At 43.6% G+C, this 15,297-nt stretch overlaps 1 protein-coding gene across 1 annotated transcript; it reads left to right on the top strand.

The window, feature by feature from the left end:
- Positions 1–454: 454 nt before the first annotated feature.
- On the top strand, positions 455–7,477 carry NMD3 (NMD3 ribosome export adaptor; the record flags this gene model as incomplete). Its single annotated transcript, XM_009870843.1, has 13 exons — positions 455–589; positions 1,287–1,367; positions 1,751–1,879; positions 2,231–2,321; positions 2,503–2,581; positions 2,878–2,974; positions 3,252–3,369; positions 4,044–4,189; positions 4,859–4,971; positions 5,621–5,693; positions 6,172–6,278; positions 6,831–6,901; positions 7,344–7,477. Coding segments are annotated over 13 exons (1,374 nt in total), but the record flags the coding sequence as incomplete, so codon positions are not given.
- Between the last annotated feature and the right edge of the window lie 7,820 nt (positions 7,478–15,297).

The following is a 15,297-nucleotide window of genomic DNA, read 5'->3' as shown; positions in this document are numbered from 1 at the left end:
CCCCTGCGTCAGCTTTGTGGCCTCCTCTGGATTTGTTCCAACAGCTCCATGTCCCTCTTAGGGTGAGGACACCAGAACTGGATGCAATATTTGAGGTGGGGTCTCACAAGAACAGAGTAGAGGGGGAGAATCCCCTCTCCTGCCCTGCTGGCCACACGCCTCTGGATGCAGCCCAGGGCAGGGTTGGCTTCTGGGCTACACGAGCGCCCTGCCGGCTCATGTGGAGCTTCTTGTCCATCAACACCCCCAAGTCCTTCCCTTCAGGGCTACTCTCAGCCCACTCTGTGCCCGGTTTGTATTTGTGCCCGAGATTGGCCCGACCCAGGTGCAGGACCTTGCCTGTGTAAGTGCACATGAATCTTGGGGAGGCAAAAGTTATAGCCATGCAATTGATATTAAAACAGAAACCTTGGAAAATAAGTGCTTGTCTTTTGAGTGATTTGGTTTGTGAAAGAGGCTTCAGTGGTCTCTAAAACGCTTCTTGTGTCGTAGGTACCTTCAGCCTCCAGGCACTTGGATTCAGTGTGCCTTGGAATCAAGAGAGCTTCTTGCTTTGTGTCTTAAAAAAATCAAAGCTTCCCTGAGCAAGGTGAGTAGCTAATCCTGTTGGTATTTTATTATTTGTCTAGTGGTACTGCATAAAGTGAAGTCCAGCGAAGTTGTGCGAGCGTTGATCCTTGTGGAGCAGCCACTTCAGTGCTCCTGTAGAGCTCATCCTCTGATCTATATTAAACACAGAGAATGACAGTCTGACCTCAGATAACTCTGTACTAGAATTTTGGAGGAACCTTTTTTGCAGTTTTCTCCGTACTAATTTTTGAAATTGTTTGTGCAATACTTGTTTATGACGATATGAAAGAGGGTTGCAGAGATCAACATAGAGCAAGAATTGAAAGTCATGCTTAAGTTGAGTAAAGTAGCTCTTAGGTTCAGAGTCTTACCAGAAGAAAAGATCTAAGAGAGTGCTGCAGCAAAAAGAATTGTTTTGTTACCGCGGTCATAAATATTTGAATGAGATTGCCTTACTGAGCTTACTAAGTATTTAAATATACAGAATTTGTTTTGCAGCAGCAAATTTGCCTCTTCTCAGTTTTAGACATTAAAGGCTTTTAAGTCTTGAGAAAACGATTGTGTTATCCGAATTCTTCATTCCGTGGCATCCAGAGATAGTGCTGAATAGTGTATTCTGTGGAGCTTGTTTTGTGGCAGTCGGAGCTGTGTGTTTTTAACACGTCCTGGCACAACTGGTGGCAACAGCTGAATTCTTGTTCTTTCCCCCACGGCAGGTCCGGCTGATCGACGCGGGCTTTATTTGGACCGAACCGCATTCGAAGAGGCTGAAGCTGAAACTGACTGTTCAAAAAGAGGTAAGTGGAGTACAGTGTTGTGCGTGGGGTTTCTGGAAGCTTTTATGGCAAACAATATGATTTTATTTAATTTTTTTATTAGTATTATTGCATCTTAGATAAGTGGATTTCCTTGGTGACGTCTAGTGTGTGTTTACTGGCTTACCTTGAAAAAATATTGATCTCATCCTGCCTAAATTTTGTCATTAAAGTGCTGTTCATCACAATTCAAAGAAGGTTATTGGCTGTTCCAGTAAAGTTGGGAAAATACTACGAATATTTGTGACCTAAATGTAGGTGTCTGCCACATGGTGGATATGGAAGTTATTTGAGAAAACTGTGGTGGGCTGGCTTTCTGTCGCGACAGAACTGAGGAGAAAACCTTTTAAACTTTCGCTTTGCAGGTGATGAATGGAGCAGTTCTTCAGCAAGTGTTTGTGGTGGAATACATAGTTCAGTCGCAAATGTGCGAAGACTGTCACAGGATTGAAGCGAAGGATTTCTGGAAAGCTGTGGTGCAAGTCAGACAGAAGGTAGAGGCAAATTGAATTTTCTTTTGCTGGTGGCGGGACAATCAGGGAAGACAGACCTTTGGATGGATTTTTGGTGTTGGAAACGGTGGTACAGGTTGTTTATAAATACTTAAATCTTGTTTAAAGAAGATTGCATCCTTAGCAAACAGTTACATAAGAGTGAGAAACAGAAGCTTTAAATAATTGGTTCTAAATGGAGCACGTCTCTGAAATATTTTTGATTACTTGGAATAGATTTTGGACTGTCCCTTCTCTAGATGATCTCTTCATATAAATGTTTATTCTTCAGAGATACCGCGTTTGCACCAGGCAGTTCTTAAATAATCGAGATACTTTTATCTTTGGGTTTAGACCCTACACAAGAAGACTTTCTACTATTTGGAGCAGCTGATTTTAAAACACAGGCTTCATCAAAATACCCTTCGCATCAAAGAAATCCATGGTAAGTGCAGTCGCTTGTTAGCCTCGAGGTAGAACGGACTAATTGGTTTGTATTGGAAAAGTGCTTATATTAGTAGCTGTGTACAGATAAACAGCAGATTACTTGGGCTATGTATTGTATTTGGGAAAAAAATAGGTAGTATGTGAAATAGATATATTCATCAAGCTTTCTTTTCTTTAAGATGGCTTGGATTTTTATTATTCTTCAAAGCAACAGGCACAGAAGATGGTCGACTTCCTTCAGTGCACGGTTCCATCTAGGTACGTCTTTTCCGTTTATTGCCTTCAGTAATCAAAACTTTTGGGGAAATTTCTTTTCTCCTTCTCTTTTTAAAGAGTAATTGAAAGTGTAAAGAACCTGTATTCTCCTTAAAACAGCTGAAAGTCCCTTCTGCGGGAGCCCTGTTTTCCCCTTGGCAACTGTAAAACTAACTCTCATGCATTTTTCCATTTCCTTAATTCTTCTATTTGTAGTGCAGAACTCTGTGCTTTTGTTGCTGTACTTTGCGCTGATTATCCCCCGTAACGCCCTTCCTGCCTCTTTTTATGTTTTCTAGATCAAAATCGTCCCAACGCTTGATCTCGCACGACATTCATAGTAATGTCTACAATTACAAAAGCACTTTCTCCGTGGAAATTGTTCCCATATGCAAGGTGGCTTCTCTCAATTTTGTCTTCAGGGAGTTATGTGAAGCGAGTGGAGTTGGGTTTTGGTGCTGGAGGCCTCACTTTTTGTGTGTTTGGGGTGATGGAGAGAGATCTGCTTCCTGAGGGGGGAAAAAAAAAAGCGTAGATTGAAGTTAATTGAGGAAGATTTTGACTGGAGAATATGTAGTAGAGAAATCTGAAACAGATTTTTTTTTTTTTTTTTAAAGACTTGATTAAAAATGAAGGAAATACAAGTGTAAATGTTCTTTGCGTTTGCGTGCAGGACAATGTTGTGTGTCTGTCACCAAAACTGGCGCAGAGCCTGGGTAACATGAGCCAGATCTGTGTGTGCATCCGAGTGACGAGCGCCATCCACCTCATCGATCCGAGCACTCTGCAGAGTAAGTTACGGGTTCTTTCCTGTGCAACTGACTTTTCTGCTTTTGGGAGTTTGGTTTTGTGTTTCTTTTTGTGAAATCCTGTAGTTTTAGACCTTAATGTTATCTGCACACTCACTGGTGTAGAAACCGAATAGCAAATTAAGACGACTGAGCTTGATTTCTATCGCGTCCTAGGCAAAGTGTGCAAGGTCGGTGTGAAGTTCATGGGTGTTGTAGGCTCAGATTTGTCAGGTGCATTCCTCTAAAATGAGATGGCATCTGTTTTTTCTCTGGATGATGAGTCTAGCCACTTGGGTACCAGAAATGCTGGGCTGGGGTTGGTGTTTGCTGGTAAGCTCTACCAGCAAAATGCCTCTGACGAGGATACTTTCCAAGCAGAACCATTCCTGTTAATAAAATCATTCTGTGCTTGACGAGGATACTTTCAAAGCAGAACAATTCCTGTTAATAAAATCATTCTGTGCTTTCGACACACAATTTTGCTGCCACGGGTCGACCGCCCTCGTCATGTAAGTTTGCAATGTGGGTCACATCCTAAATAACAAACCTGAACAACAAGATGCCTTTGGTAGTTGTCTTAATTTTGGCTAATGCTTCCTTTTAATTTCTCGACAAGAAATTCTCACCCTTGGGATTGCTCACACTGGTGGGTTTTTGATTTTTTTTTTTTCCAGTTGCTGAAGTTGATGGCAATACCTACTGGCGCCACCCTTTCAATAGCTTGTTTGAGCCCAAACAACTAGAGGAATTTATCATTATGGATATCAATAGGGTTCAAGAAAAGAAGAAAGGGGCAGGTGCAGGGGCGAGATCAAACAAGGTAAGAGTGTCTCTGTTAGTGTTTTGGGCCTCTCTCCCCTACTCAGCTGAGCTTTATTTTGCCCTGCCCGGTCAGGTGGATGCTTTTTGGCATCTTGTCACTGGCAAAAGTTCTTCTCAGGAAGATGTGGACAGGGTTTTGGTTTGGAAATTTTGCAGACATTAATGTGAATTCCACTTCTAGCACACTATTATCCATTGAAGAGTTTAAACTCTGCTCGTCGCTGTCGTTACTGAAATTATTTTATGTGTTTTGCAGCTCTTCAATTCTTAAATTATTTCTGTTGAAGGGTAGAATAATTTATTTTTAATTAGAATGAATGAATCGGTACCAAACGCTTTCTTCTCTGTCAAAAGCTGTATGTGATTGAAAGAAGTAAAAAACAAAAAAAAGAAACAAAAGACCACCAAAACCCCTGTCCAGTTACGGAAACAACCTTAGTGGAATTCTTGTGAAAAGCAGTTGGCATGTCCCTTTCCTTACTTTTATAAAGATGAGAAGTGAGGAGTAGCAAGCACTACATGGGGCGCTTGATGGGGAAATACAAATTCAATCACAAGTGTAATTTAAACCCATGGTACCGCAATGGAAATGTTCTGTTAGCACAGCAAATTAAGCTGCGTTCGATTACAAGAGTGGTTTATTTTTTATTATTTTTCATTCCTCAAGCACACGCTGGCTGAAGCCTGGGTGCAGAAAACCTCGGAGCTGAACACCGATCACCAGTATTTCTGCTCTACTCACTTGGGGCACATTCTGAATCCCGGCGACCTTGTCTTGGGGTCTGTTCGCTTCTCGGTTTTTATCAAATAATTACTCGCTTCTCTGGAGTCTCTTTAGGCTTGCTTGTTGTCAAGAAAGCTTTGAACTGCTCTGCTATCTAAATGAAATCAGCAACAGGGATAGAATCATTCATCTTGTCCAGGAAGAACTAGTCCTAGTACAGGAGAACTTTTTTTTCCTAACAAGTCATCTCATAGAAAGGGCTGTTGGTACCAAGAGAGCTGACTTTAGGGTTTGGAGTTCAGACATGTAGGTGTGGAGGGATTTTTAAAATACCTGGCAGGATCTTTTTGTTCGGGAGTATCGCATACTGCGGTGATAAATGTGAGGGTTTTTTGCAAGATTAGGCAAATTAAGTGATTTTGAAACAGTCTTAAATATGAATGTTATTGGTGCTGTTGAGCAGAACCTCAGGGGGTGCTGGTGTCTGGGTTCAGGAGGCTGCAGAGTTTGGGAATAGAAGCTTCTCAGAGTTAGTCATCGTTAGGACAGCTGCACGTTGACAGGGATTATTTGCTTCGTTTGGAAATAGCTTTCTTAGGAGCTGTAACCTAACGTGCTGCTCTTTAATACAAATGTGGGGTACATCGAGTTCGCTTGGGTAGACTTCTATGAAAGGGTAGGATAAAATTACTGGTTTCGTTTTAGATTCGACTTGGCGAACTGCAACTTAAACGACGAGTTTGCCAATAAGATGAACCCCCACAACATTCCCGATGTGGTAAGATCTTTTTCTTTCTCTGTACAAAGTTCTCTGTGATACCCACGGGTATTAGGGAACAGCATTTTATAATGAATACTCGCTAGTTCGAGTTCACAGTGCCTGAAGGAAGAGGGGGATATTAATACTGAAATTTGAATGTCATCTAATTCTGAGAATTATTTTCTCACCGCTTGAGTAATACGTTAATTTTGGGGGTGTTTTTTTCAAATTGCCATGCATTGTGTGGTGAAAACTATTACAACTCCGGTGTGCTTGTGCTTCTTTGGACATAATCCAAAGTGTTTGGAAACTGGATGGACAAGCTACATAAATTCTGTATAAAACCAAGTGTTGGACTAACTACCGTTCATTCAGCTGATTTTACAGTTGCCCGAGTCTGTTCTACAGTTGCTGGAGTCTAGACTTGGGTGTTTTGGATTCTGAAAGAGTTCTTTGCCAGTATTGAAGGATAAATATGTGCTGGTTTTTACCGTAGGTATTGATAAAGAAGAGCTATGACCGAACCAAACGCCAGCGTCGCAGAAACTGGAAGCTGAAGGAGCTAGAAAGGGACAGAGAAGGCATGGATACCGACGATGAAAGGTGCAGTATCTGGCACGAAACTTTTCAGGCCAGGAGGATGTGGAAACGGACTAAAGCCTGAAATCTTAATGCTACAAGTTTTTTGAGTTTGCTCTTGCAAAATATAAAAACTATTTCTGAGAAAAGCTTAAATGATGAGACAAGCGAGTAATCGTGAGAGGATCCTCGTGTCTGTAGCCTACGTCTGGTGTCGGCCTAGCTGAAGGGATGCCCCTGTGAAAATCACTGGTTTGTTGAGTGACAAAGCTGATACAGCGACAGCAGGTTCTAAATGACATTCAGTTGAGTAGAAGAAAATAAGGCAATTAGAGTTAAATCATTACAGGTAAATTAAACATGGTTTGGAAACAAAGAGGTGACAGTTAAAGCAGAGAAAATGAGTTGGACATACAGGAGTGCTGTCAAAGGCACATGTGAGGGACTGGGGGTTGTGGCCCTTCCTTAGTGCTTTGTTTCTTTGGGTTTGTTTTGTTTCTTTGGGTTTATTTTGTTTTGCAAATTTGCCTAAATCCAAAGGAGAAGTGACTTGAGTGCATGAACTATCTTTTACAGACAATACCAGGACTTCCTTGAAGATCTCGAAGAAGATGAAGCCATAAGGAAGAACGTCAACATTTACCGAAGTAAGACTTAACCGTTCAACTGTGTGCAGCAATCACGACTGAGTGAACTCTGTTTGGATTCTCTGACCTCCTCATGCCTAGAAAAATGCTGTCGTGTCATCGCTTGAGGTGTTCAGTGGATTTCACAGGCACTGAGTGGATGCTGATGGTTTTGTTGGCTTGCTTTAACGTGGGAGAGAAGGGTATTTTCTCCCGCAACCAAATGCTCTGCTGACTGAAGAGTTTGACACATAATTCAGTGTCTTCCATGAGGGCAATTGCCAGGAGATTGTTGGGTTTTTTTAGGAGGGATTCATTTGGGTTCGGGGTTTGGGAGGTGGCTTTGGGGAGGTCGTTTTTTTTTTTATCCTTTTTTTCTTAGAGTTGTTCGGGTGGGAGATTGGGTTTGTTTTCTTTGCTTAGCTGTTTGTCATTTGTTTTCTGTCTTTTTATTTTTTTTTAGATGCAGATGTTCCAGTGGAGAGCGATACAGATGATGACGGGCCTCCACGAATCAGTCTGGCTGAAATGCTGGAGGATCTCCATATTTCTGAGGACGCCACCGGTGGGGAGGGAGCAAATATGATGACAGAATAAGAGTGGTGCGTTACTCAATGCAATAAATACTCCTTTAGTGAGGAAAAAGTACCCAAAACCTAAGTAAACATTACAACCTGAGAACATGAACATGAAAAGTCGTGTGATAACTTTCCTGTAACTTGATGGAAGATGCAGCGCTCGGTCAGAAAGATTGCAAACTTCTGTTAAGCATAATGAATGTTTTACTATATTCCACGCCTCTGTCAATGGTTTAAAAACAATATGCATCATATCTAATTAGTGCATCAGGTATGAACTATTAAAAAAAGCTATTCAGATATTTTTGGCCCACCTTGCTGTAGTTTGTCACCACTCATGTGCTCGTAAGAGAAATACACGGGGCTGAAGAGTCGCTGTTGCTGCAGTATCCGCTGCGGAGGTGTTGGGAGCACCTTGCTATTTTTCACCGCACTTCCTGGCTTTTTAAGGCCTCAAAGAAAAACTCAGAAAGAACCAAGGAGTTAGCTGTGCTCTGCCCGCTGCCAGGTGAGAGACATTTTTGCCTTACTCTTCGGTTTAACTTTTACTACGTGTTTCCAAACCGGTGCGAATCTGCTGCATTTCAGGCTTGCTGAGCTCGGGCAACGTGCTGGGGAAGGCAAAGGTAGTTTTGATTGTGGAAGTTGGAACTAGGATGAGTTACCAGTTACTTGTACTTTTTTTTCTTCCTCTTTTAAATCTCACAGTCTTGTGAAAATGGAAATCTGGAGAGGCAGTTGTGATGTAGCAAAGCTTGAAGCCGTCCATTGGCATTGTTAGCAGCTCAGCTGGCCCTTGCTGCATATTTGTGTCACGCTGAGTTCTTCTGCTTCCGCTCATGGGAGCTTTGACATTTTTTTTTACTATGTTGAAGAAAGCTGCTTAGAGCTACAGGTACAATTTATCTCATGACATTTAGTCATTTAGTTGAGTAGAGGGAAGGCATCAAACCATGCTTTAAAAATAGTCTGGAGAATGCAGCTGTACAGCGAACCTGAGTTATCACTACTGTAAAAATGGTGTATTAGACATATTTTACAGTAGTAACACCTGCCAGTAGTAGATAAACTCAGTCCTAGTGACCGTTGAGCCAGATCTGTGGAAACAGAAGAACTTTAATTTGTACCCTGCAGCCAGTGAATGCTTTCTGTGTCTGGGTGAGACGTGGTTTGGGTCTGATGTTTCTGACAGAGGTAAAAATGATCAAGCCTTTCTCTTACACGGTTGGTAATAGGCTTCCGGTTGCTGGCAGGTGAAGGGGAAGTAGTAAAAGTTTGGGTTAAGCTGTGTTGCTCTTCATTATATTCATTGATCAAGGGAGTTGTTTATTTTTTTGATGGGAGTGTACACACGTGTGAGTACCAGCGCTGACACGGAGCGTGTGTGATACTACACGTACTGCTACTGCTTGGTGCTAGTTTGTGAATAGTAGTGCAGGTAGAAAAGGGTTGTCTGAATGCGATGGTTAAATTTGAAGTGTGCTTGCCACATGTAGTAAGCTAGTAGTAAGACTAATAGGAAAGAATACTTTCTGAAGTATTTAAAAAAAAAAAAAAAAGGCACAGCCAGCTGGTGAGATTCTGTTTCAGCAGAAAAGAGAAGTTTTGTCGTTCAGAAGAGCCAAGGTTTTGTTCTTTCAGAAGCAAAGCTTTTATAGTGAGAAACCAAGTCAGGCTTCGTACAGTCCTCCAGCCCTGCCACGTAACTTCCCTGGCTAGGAGTAGTGGGCAGAAGTAGTTACTTAAGCTAATGGTCACTTTTTTACCCCCACCACTGAAGACAGAAAATGCAAGACAAGAGCTCAGCTCTGTGGGGTTTTAGTGCTGAATTTCCGTTTTGCTTAATGGTGAATCACTTCGGGGTCTTGTGGCCTCGTCTGTGTTGGAGAGGCAAGGGAGGAAACTGAGACCGCTCTTGGGGGAAGAAACGAGTATCTGTAGATGTTTCTTTCTGCCCCAAACAGAGGTGTCCAGGTAATTCGACATCTTCGCATCCATCCGAAGTGAGATGTGCCTGTGATGAACGAGTTAGTCCACCTGATGTCACTGTTCTTCACCTTCAGGGCCCCAGATCAGCTGCCCTGGAGAAAGGCTGGCTTGGAACTCTGAAGAACTTGCCTCTGCCAATGTTGTTCCTAAACTTGTCGTTGAAGTTTAAAAAGACATAACACTAACCTAAGAAAAGAGAAGACAAAAGCTGCTTTGATTTTGTTGTTAAAGAGCTTATTCCCCGCAAACTGCTCCTTCAATTCCATGATGAAAAATGAGGCAGAATCATCAAGAAAGACAAGTGCCTCAGTGTAATTTGAATATTCAGCTTTATAAAATGAAACAAGTACGCACGACTCAAATCCACAACCAGTGTACCTTTTCACAGCAACTAAAAATATTTCAGAGGTGTCGAGCACTGACAAGACTTGAAAGACCGTTTTAAAATAATCTGTGCTCAGTGACAAGCCTTGTAAGATAGAAGGAAACTATTGAAGCTGTAAATGATTTGGCAGGTTGTTTGCATCCCCCTTAGCGAGAGGAGACTTCATGCTGCACGGGCTGCAATGATTATGATTAACCCCTTTGGAATTAATGTAGGTCTTTAATTCGTACCTTTTTATGGGGCAGATCTGAGATACGAACGGCTGCAATATTTAACCCATGCGCCTGCTGAAAGGAATTTATGGTAGCGTACAAAAGCTGCACAGATTTGAAGCCGGTATGAATGCAGCAGAAGAGAAACCCCACAGTCGTTTGAAGCTCTGGGTTTGGTTTAGACGTTTCCTTAAAAGGCGAATGATTGCATTGAAAAGAATCCAGAATTAGGTCCTTTAGGAGCCCCCGAGGAGGGGAGGTGTTGAGGCTGCTGAGCTCTCTAGATCTGCGATGGAAACCTCATTCAGAGAGAGATGTGCAGGTTCCCAGCACAGCAGACCCAGTCCCGAAGCTGCCACCCTGGGGAAGGAGAGGCTGGAGCCAGCCTGGTGGAAGTGCCCCTACGAGCACCTGGGAGGGAAATTGCGCTCAGGCGTCTCCTCCAGCTGACTCTTGGCGGCAGCTGCTCCTCAGCCCTCCAGCAGCTCTGTGCCTGTTTCCACGCCCGGGTGCTCAGCTCCCTGGGCTGGCAGGTGGCTGGTGGTGCCCCAAGACTCAGACCTGGCACAAGGATGCATACGCTCCAAATGGGATTTAAAAGGAATTCTCGTGAATCCAAATTGTGACAATGTTGAGACAGCTGCTGTTTAACCTTGGCAGCCTCCAAACTCCAGATATAGCTCACTCATTTACCGCAGGTTCCTCGTCGTCTGAATTTGCTCCTGCCCGAAGCTCACAGTCTTCAGCCTGACACAGTCTCTCGGAAGGATTCCTACTGCTGCGGCTTTCCCGCTCTCTGATGAGGTCAGCCTGGGTGGAAATGCTTTGTCAAAGTTTGGGTATTCGTAGCTACTCCAGGCCTTCTCTAAATTCTGTCTGTAATATAGAAGCCTTGCTAAGTGACTTCCAGTCCTCGTGCGCCCTGGGGTCCGGGAGGGTTTATCAGGCTCTTTAGTGAAATATTAACAGAGAACTCAGATTCATAGATAGGAGGTGGGGAGGTAAGAAGTTGGTGCAGCCCTTTTGCCTGTGCTTAGAGCTTTGGATACCAATTCTTCCTGTAACAGGCAGAGCCATCCTACCTCTCCTTTTAGGGGATCACCTGGTGGCCTGAACCCCAAGCTGTCACACGAGGTGGGTCACAAACTCATTCGTGTTGCGGTGATTGCAGAGGGTTTTGAGAAAATCAGAAATCACGCTCGTTGAGTGCTCGAGCACCTACAAACTCCTGTTGTGCCTGATGTATGCTCAGGGAGGAGCACTGTCAGGAGGAGGGTTGTGGAGAGCCTTGCTCCGGCACATCTCACGTTGGGAATTCTTTTGGTGCCTACTCGTTCAGTGCAGGTCAAAAGGAGGCTGGACTTGAGACCTTTTTGCCTCATGTGAATGCCACAGCCATTGGGCTACTGGCTTTCTCTCCTCCTTATAAGGCAGCCACGGCTGTTTACGCAAACCCGACTGGCAAACAGAATTCGTGAAGTCGTGGGATAAGCAGAAGGCAAACCCTGAGCTGCTCAGCTGTCTGTTAAGTACCTTGAATTGTTCTCCGGTGAATTTTAGGAGCTCCGGGGTGTCTAGTTTGAAACAGCAGACCAAGAGTGGAAAACTTACGTTGTGAGATTGTGGACCAGATATTAAATATTAGAGCTGAAATGGGCAATATTCTTATATGCATTTCCTACAGCCTTCAATTTCTATGTAAATACTGTCCCATTTAGTATTTACACAGTATATTGGAAATGTCACCAATGTAGGAACAAGTATTTTTCTGCAACAAGGCTGTAAAAAGCTGTTGCATGAGGTGGTTTCAGCCGAGCAGCAAAGTTAGGCAGAAAGTTTCAGCCAAGCAGGACGGAGTAACTTAAGGTCAGGTTTGGAAAAGGAAACAGATCTGCTGTAAACTCAACGTTATTCTAAGCAAATATACACAAGGTGAAAAGGAGTATGTTCTGTGGGGTGCAGAGGCTATTTAGTGCTGACAAGTTCTTCTTAGAAACAGGATTTTCAAGTCAGATAATGAGTAGCCAAGATAAGAACTCCAATTACGCTCAGATGTAAACAATAGCACAGACCAAATGCGTATGTCATAGCAAAATAATCAAAGTAACAACATGGAGCATGAACTTATCTTAGGCCTCTAATAGTAGCAGAGGGAGTAAAGTTCTGCTGAACAAAATCATCATCTTCATTGCCTTTAGGAAGTTGAAACTATCTGGATCGATACAATACAGATAATAGTTTAATGAGGGAGAAGCTATGCAAGTCCTACAATAAAAAACCTTGATAATGTGGGGGCTGTGAGTCTGCCTTTCTGTGTTAGAGCTGGAAAGGTCCAACAGCGTGTAGTGACCAGTGTGAGCCATTCTGTTCTAGCAGGCGTTTATTACTTTGTTCTTGAGTTTCAACTCTTGCCCAGCCAGCGTTGATAAGTTGTGCTGTTTAAATACGAGATCCCTTTCAAAAAGTCAGCAAAAGAGGGGTGTGAGTGGTGCCCCACGTCACCCTTGTTTCCCTCTTTTATTTATAATTCCACGGTGACATAAACTTCCCCTGTACGAACACAGGAGCTGGGAGGTCGGCTCTATTCACAAAGGTTGGGAGGGGAAACAATGCTCAGGTATCACGTTGGTTATATCAGAAACTAACTTTGTCACCTTAAGACTGCGTCTTTAAGTCAGTGTTTGCAAATATGAAAATTAATCCCTTTGTTGACAGGGAGTCCCTAAGCAGCACGTACTGCAGGTTTAAGCATACGTTGAGGTGAATAGTAGGAGAGAAAAACCCAGCACCTCTTATTTGTGCAACTGATTGTTAAGAGAGCCCTGCAAACACCGACTGCTGCCAGCAGTGTCTTCTCCCGCGCACACACGCCCAAACCCTCAGCCCACGCGGGCGGGGGAATTTGGAGCTCTCTCGTGGGGTTAAGGATTTGATACTCTCTTGCTGAGCAAGCAGATCCCCTGACAAGGCTGAGGAGAGTAACCAGCCACCTCAGGCTCCAACAACCAACCTCCTACTCACGTAGTTTCTGTGTGTGTGTCTCTTCAAGAGCTGTCTGCAGTTGGCTGGCCCAGCTGTGCGTCTAAGTTTGTTCTTGATGGTGCAAGAAGCTTGGACAAAGTGGGATGGAAGTGCTACCGGGGCCAGCAAGAAGTTCACAGGGAACTGAACTTGGTGCAGGTGTTCTCAGAGGAGGGTATGGGGGCAGGAATTGCAGGGAACATTCCACTCCCTCTTGAAATACGCTCTGCTTCAGATGAGTAAATGCAACACGTAGCACCAGGTTTGAAAAACAAGTGGTGTAGCCAACTCCAGCACGCAGTGTTGCAGCAGGCTGCTCCCGCAGTCTTTATTCCACCTTGGAATAGGAGTAAAGATTCCGTTGGGCCCCTCGGGCTGATGGTCGGAGCACGGCTTCCGACAGGGAACCTGCCCCCGCCGCGTGGTTCGCGTTCCGACGCTGCAGTTGCACGGTGAAGTTTGCACGTAATATTTTAAATCCTTTCCTGTAGGTGAGAGCCGTAGTGACAGGCAGGGAAAATGTTGCGATGGGTAAAAATAATCCAGTTGAGGGGTTTTTTTCAGCTGCACGTGTCTCGGGCATGTATAATACAAAATACTGCATTTAGTTACAGACTGACAGTTTTGAAACAGAACAGTTGTCTTTGGAAATAGTCTAACTGGTGTAACTCAAGTCCTGTATTTCCCTCTTCTGTCCCTAAACATCAGGAAATACAATACATGGACTGAGCATGAAAGCCTGAGGAGCAGTAAGATATTTACTGCTTTAGCCATTATATTAATAAAACATTATAATACATTATTTATACATGTATGCCAACATTATGTATACCTAATATACAACTACTGCATGAATAAAACAATTGGATTCGAATCTGAAAGCGTTAAAGGTTTATTTTTTACAAACTCAGCAGTTACCTGGGTACTCTGGAAAGAGGTGTAAGTAAGTGCAGCTGCTAGCATTTCCCATCACTTTCCCAAATAAACTATTTTCATATCCCACCTTATTTTCCCCTAATTATAAACTAGCGAAGAAACCGAATCTCATGTTGAGATGACAAATAACATGATTAGTGTCTTTGCTTTGTTTTATCACCGGCTGTGATCAAATCTCAGTCCATGAGTCATTTGATTGCCACTTACTAGTAACACCTGTCCCCTCGAAGGAGGGGACGTTCCAGGAGCACCTCTGCGCTGGAAAGGTGTTAACAAAACCCACTTCAGGGTGGGTGGGAGCAAAACTGCGTTTATCCCGTACGCACCCTGCTACTACTCTCTTCTCGTGGGGTGACAGGGGATGCCGATTCCAGTTGCCAAGTTGTGTTGGTGCTTCATCCCTGGCCATCTCCAGCCCGTGCCCGCTCTTGCCCACAAGCAGCATCTGCATCCTCTTGTTTCTAAGGCTGAAGCTTGAAAAACCACAGAATTTGGAAAAAAAGCCAATTCCAGGGTGCCCAGCGCATGGGTTGCAGAGTCTGCAGTCTCAAGAGTTCCTGTTTCAGCCGCTCTGCAACAGGTGAAGTGTAAAAGAGGGGAAGTAAGGGGTTTAGGGAAAAGGAGGAGACATTGTATTTTGGGCAGGGTTTTCATTGGTTTCCAACTGCAACATCCCTACCACAACCGAATGTGTAATTTCATGTTCTGTATGTGAACCGTGCCTCACCAATACCGCCTCACGAGACTCTCTGCTGTGCCTTTTGCAGCCGGACTTGCCTATCCCGCATCGGCCTTCTTAGCCGTCAGCGCGCTTGTAGCAAGTGTGGGCAGAGCCCTTCCCATATCTTCCTTTGCGAAGCCCAGCCAGGATGATGTGATACGCATGCTTCGTCAGTCTTCTAAAGGGAAACAAAAGCTGTCTTTTTTTTTTTACAAAGTCCAAGAACATGAGAATTTTATTATGAATTTTCATGGAAGTAAATGCCCGCATTTTCAATAAGCTGACTGTGTTATTTGCACAACAATATCAAGTAATTCATTGTATTAAACAACGGAGGAAACTAAAAAAATAATAATTCTATAAACAGATACATACGAAGCTTAGAGAAGCAGCTTAGAGTTGTACATTATTGTGCAAAACCTTTTGTGTACACATCTCTCCTGTCAGCAAAGCTACGGCAGACAGGAACAAACGTGTGCCATGTAATTTCTCAAGAAGAAAACTCTCCATATCCAAGCATCTCTCCTGGGGACAACAAAACACGCAGCACGGCTGATCCTGTACCAAACTCAGCT

This window comes from Apaloderma vittatum, unplaced genomic scaffold (genome assembly GCF_000703405.1).
Source record: "Apaloderma vittatum isolate BGI_N311 unplaced genomic scaffold, ASM70340v1 scaffold8576, whole genome shotgun sequence".
In the NCBI taxonomy this organism is placed as follows: domain Eukaryota; kingdom Metazoa; phylum Chordata; class Aves; order Trogoniformes; family Trogonidae; genus Apaloderma; species Apaloderma vittatum.
Note: the sequence above shows the minus strand (reverse complement) of the source record. Positions and strands in the feature narration are given on the sequence as shown.